The 5,271-nt window shown below is 38.7% G+C and overlaps 1 protein-coding gene across 6 annotated transcripts in view; it reads left to right on the top strand.

Moving 5' to 3' along the window:
• LOC106778765 (protein CHROMATIN REMODELING 5-like) overlaps positions 1 to 5,002 on the top strand; it is a 12,996-nt gene extending 7,994 nt beyond the window's left edge. For 4 of the 6 annotated variants that reach the window (XM_022776309.1, XM_022776308.1, XM_014666752.2 and 1 more), the window contains one exon: positions 4,769 to 4,992. In XM_022776309.1, coding sequence (XP_022632030.1) covers positions 4,769 to 4,939 — 171 coding nt within the window. In that variant the 3' untranslated portion in view covers positions 4,940 to 4,992. Of the gene's footprint in view, positions 1 to 4,768 lie in introns of all 6 variants that reach the window. The other 2 variants (XM_022776312.1, XM_022776310.1) reach the window with 2 other exon arrangements.
• Positions 5,003 to 5,271: the final 269 nt, after the last annotated feature.

Here is a 5,271-nt window from a genome sequence, read left to right as displayed (position 1 = left end):
GGAGATGAAACTTCAATTGCTTCAAAGCCTCATCCCGTGTTTGCAACTCCTGTGCGACTGCCTCTACCACCGTCTCCCCGGGAATAAACCGGTGTAGTGATGGAGGTTGCCGTCCATAAACCACCTTAAAAGGAGTACTGTTCACAGCTCCTTGAAAACTGGTGTTATACCAGTATTCCGCGCAGGGTAACATCGCACTCCACCTTTTTGGCTGCTTCGAACAAAAGCAACGAAAATATCCCTCCAAAATTCTATTTAATACCTCCGTCTGGCCGCCAGTTTTAGGATGGTAAGCAGTGCTCATTTGCAGCTGAGTTCCTTGCCTCTTGAATAGTTCTTTCCAGAAAATATTCAAGAATAAAGGGTCATAGTCATTCACCACCGAGGCTGGTATTCTGTGTAATTGATCCACCTCCATGATGAACACATCAGCGATCGTTCGCGCTGATTAAGGGTGTTTTAGTGGCACGAAATGCCCATATTTGCTGAGGCGATCAACGACTACCATGACAACATCAAACCCATTCGACTTTGGTAATTTTACGATGAAATCCATGCTGATTTACTCCCACACTACATTTGGAATAGGCAAGGGTTTCCCGAGGAGATGACATGAGATATTTATGCTGTTGGCACACCGCCCCACGTACTCAGTCACCGCTTTCTTCATCCCCACCCAGTAAAGTGAATGGGCCACACTCCTATAAGTTCTGTAAATTCCCGAATGCCCCCCAGTTTGTGTATGGTGGAACTCGGCCAACAATTTTGGGATCCACGCTGACTGGGCAGATATCACGAGTGTCCCCTTGTAATGCAGCCTTAGTTACCTCCTTTCCCTCTTGGTTGAACTTTTTAGTTAGCTTACCCTAATCTATAGTGACCTCTCCTAAAGTGGCCAGTCACTCGACTTCCATAATCACATCCACTCCTCCTAATTCAAACACGTGCAAATTGGTCGTGATCTCCACCTCTCCTATGCGTATGTGTACCCTTTCACAGCATCCATGATCCTCCTTTTTCCACCCATTCCCTAGACTAACCATGTAAGGTTTAGTATCCGTTGTTTCCAATCCCAGTGCCTCAACCAATTCTTTATTAATGAAATTGTTGCTTTCGCCACTGTCAATCAGAATGATCACTTTACTCTTGTTTATCTCACCTTGTGCTTTCATCGTTTTGGCCTGCGTTCAGCCTCCCGCCAAAAAAAGCTGAGAGTTACATCTGTTGCGGGGCCTCCTCCATCTCTATTCCAGCCTCATGAGATAAATGCAAGATGTAGTCCGTAATTAGTTAGTGCATTAATGCTTAAAACGTTAATTTTAACCCGGCTTAAATGAACAACATCTCTATGTTTTTTTTTTTGTGCTGATGGTAACAAGGTTTTTCTCCATTGTTTAAGAACATGTAATGTACTATACAATTAGGTGAATAATAGAATTATTAAAGCATGGGGGTAGGGGTAGTTTAGTTTTGGGTTGTTATGTGGAAAGCCCTAACTGATTTTTATTTGCTTGTTTAGCTGTGATGATTTTATAATGGTAGATGGTGTGGCTAATACTTGATTGGAATGTACTCGTCATATTTTTTAATAGAGCGGGGTGGCCAATCACATAATTGGCAGCGAAGAAAGGAAGGTGAAATTGTTGGTTGGGAAGTTTGTAAATAGGAGTTGTGCTTGCGTTTTGTGGGGAGAGAGCCTATTTCACAATCTAACTAAAGCCAAAATATAAGAATTGTAAAATCCAAAATTACCTTCACTAAATGAAATAGAAAGGGAATTTTTTGGGATTTCCTCTGAATTGCCGATTGTGAACCCTAAACATCCCAGAAGTGCAATCATACCACTCCACTCCTGATGGGAGAGCGGTTGTGATGACAATGATTTCAAAGTGAGACAATGATGTCACTGGCGTGCTATGTTGTCTCCATGATGACTATTGTTGTCGTAGGTTTGGAATTAGGACATTAATTCATGGTTGTTAATGGAACCGACTCCAATCTTCAAGAAGCAGTGGCTCCTCGAACCAGAGTTGGCAGTGGAATGTAGATTGAATGTAGCGGATGGAGTGCGAGCAAGGTGTTTGATAAAATGTCTGGACGTGTTTGGATGAAGGTGTAGATAGAAAGCATTTTCCCAAGCCACTCAAGTTTCAAAATTGAAAGAAAATTGCACCTAAATGTTCCATGATATCAAGCCAAATTAAAAGTAACAAAGGTTACAATTCAAAGAAGCCAAGTGTGGCTGCTGTATCACAAAATGCTGGTCCAAAATGATNNAAATTTGCTGCTGAAAACTGGTTGCTGAAACAGTTCTGTACATTCAAGGGAGGTGCTCTCAAAGTCCCAACTTTTGCTTGCTTTAACAATGCTTCCACTCCTTAGTATGTTACCCCTTTTGGAGAAGCAACCTGGTTCCTAGTTCTCCACCAAAACGTCAGAGCATCCTGCCACACACCAAACCAGTCACAGACAAAAAATTTGCACTGCACCAGTATTTAAATTCGCATACCAGGTTTGGTGGCACAAATTGGAGGTCAAACAAGGTGATTTCAAGTAGTTTTAAGCTTTGAAGCAATGGAGGGACACAAAAGGAACCTAGGAGAGGCACTAGATCAGATTAAACACGCAAGAAAAAGCAAAATCGAAGAGTCAAAAGTAGTGCAGTAAACTGTTTGATAATATCGCAAACAAAGTTCCCAATGAGCTGCGGATTTAGTGATTTTCGGGTTTTGGGGTTCAAAACTGGATTGCATTGTTTTCTTTTGCTTTTTATGATTGGATTATACTTCTTAGATCATATAATTCCATATGGAAACATGTAACCAGGTCTTGCCAATCCAAAATTGAAAATTAAAGATTGCACAAAACCAAACAGCACTAAAAGTGAAAACTGCACCAGAAAAATGGCTTTAAAAGTGTGCTTTCAGACCCAAAAATGAGTTACAGTGTTTGGAAAGGTTAATTGATGGTCCAAGCAAGTTTATATCATCAACTTGAAGGTGTACAAACACTCAAACAGCAAAGGAATACACTGCAGCAAAAATTCCCCAGTTGACTTCCAAATTTAGGCAAAATTTGATGGTTTAGGAAGTGATTCTGCACATTAATTTAAAATGGACCAAATGAACAGTGCATACATGTTTTAAATGATAAAATACAACTGCACAAATGTTCACAATGCACTGAAATGGACAGATTTGACAAAACACCTCTGCTGTAGCCAATTATGCAGCAATTTCACTTATAAGTTGCACCAAAACAAGGCTGGAATGGTGATTTGGTGTAGTTGGGCAATTTTGACCAAAATAACAGTAGAAACAGGTTTCAAATCACCAAATATATGTGCACAAACGGTCCAGAAACATAGAGACTCACAGATTCAACAATTGACAATAGCATTTGCTTAAAAATGCTCCAAATTAAGGCAAACTGCAGCAGAATTTGAAAATTGTATAGAATCAAAGCTGGATGGCTCCAAAATCTTGTATAGAAAGTCCTAATTGACTAGAATTAGCTGTAGAATATGAGGTAGCAGACTTGCAGAACCTAAGACACAATCAAGAACAACAATCACGGTGAAAAAGATTGATCAAAACAGTGACATCACTTTATTTCATGATTTAACGCAACTCATATATGCTTTTTGTATTTGATTGATTAAAACAAGTTGCCACCACTTGAGACATGTGTAATAACACCAGATGAACTTGTCTTAAGGTTTAGAAACAATAAATCTTCATAGAAACACATTATAGAAATTAAACCAGAATTTGATATTGCACCAGATTTGAAAGTGATGTACAGACCGTGTAAAACAGAATAAATGTTTAGATGCATTAGCTTATATGTTCAAGACGATACATTGTCTTATTGCCTCTTATGGATTGATATATTGTTAGACAACATCTAAACACAGATTTGCATTGAAAAAAAAAAAACAAAAATTAAAGGCTGGAATAGAATCAACACATCACGACAGAAATAACACTGCACATTTGCTTTTTTTCTTCATCTTTGTTATTATGATTGTTATGAGTTGCTGTCGACTGTGATGTTTACTATATTTTTGTTTTCATTATTTTAAGTGTTTTTAATGTTGAACCAACTTTGCTGTTGATGGAAATAGAAGTTTTTATCATGCTCCTTTTTCAATTTTTAGGTTCATGGTTAACTTTGATCAGGAATTGCTATTTTTTCAATTTTGTACGACACATTGTATTCTTTTGTCTTGCATATATTAAAATTACAACTTTGTTTGGTGGAACATATCTTTAAAAAATAGAGATCTTTATGTCTAATTATGAGCAATTAATGATTGTCATTTTGCTAAAGCTGTCAAGCGTTCAAGCGTTTTAAATATGTGTTCAGACACCTTTCATCCAATTTTTAGTACCTTTTTCAACTTCAATGCTCAATTATTGTAAAGCGATTTTTCTTTGAAAAACAGATTACAATCTTAGTTTTTGATTTATGTATTTTGTCAGGCTTGCATGATTCAATTTTTATCCCAACATTTAATCACTTCTTTTTCTTCACTATGGATGTTTGCTTGTATTTGTTTTGCTCGATTCCTTATTTTGATAGTTTAATTTCAATTGAAATTAACTGTTTTAAAAGGCCTAGACTCGAATAGTTCTGTATGATATGGTACCTAGTTTACAGTTGTGACAGGTTTGTGAACTATAATGATTGTCATTGTTAAAGTTGTGAAGCATTTTTAATTACTTAAATATGTGTTGAGGCATCTGTTTTTATGGTAATTTTGTAGGAATTTATCTCCAAGAACAAGTTGTTTATCACTGGTACTCCTTCTGGCGAGAGTGGCCTTGTTGCCACGATTTTTATCATTGGTACTCCGTTACATGACAGGGGATGTGAGTGGTCTTGTTGCCACGATCATCTGAGATTCATCCATTGTCGTTTTGATTCGTTTTACTGATACTCCTCCTGACGTGAGTGGTGTTGTTACCACGATCCTTATCACTGGTACTCCACGTGAGTGGTCTTGTTGCCACGATCATCTGAGATTCATCCATTGTCGTTTTGAGGGTTTAGGGTTTGGGGTTTGGGGTCTAGGGTCTAGGGTCTAGGGTCTAGGGTCTAGGGTCTAGGGTCTAGGGGCTAGGGTCTAGGGTCTAGGGTCTAGGGTCTAGGGTCTAGGGTCTAGGGTCTAGGGTCTAGGGTCTAGGGTCTAGGGTCTAGGGTCTAGGGTCTAGGGTCTAGTGTCTAGGGTCTAGGGTCTAGGGTCTAGGGTCTAGGGTCTAGGGTCTA

The sequence above is a fragment of the Vigna radiata genome, unplaced genomic scaffold (assembly GCF_000741045.1).
Source record: "Vigna radiata var. radiata cultivar VC1973A unplaced genomic scaffold, Vradiata_ver6 scaffold_614, whole genome shotgun sequence".
Classification (NCBI taxonomy): Eukaryota; Viridiplantae; Streptophyta; class Magnoliopsida; order Fabales; family Fabaceae; genus Vigna; species Vigna radiata.
The sequence above is the reverse complement of the archived record's forward strand: the minus strand, read 5'-3'. Positions and strand labels throughout refer to the sequence as shown.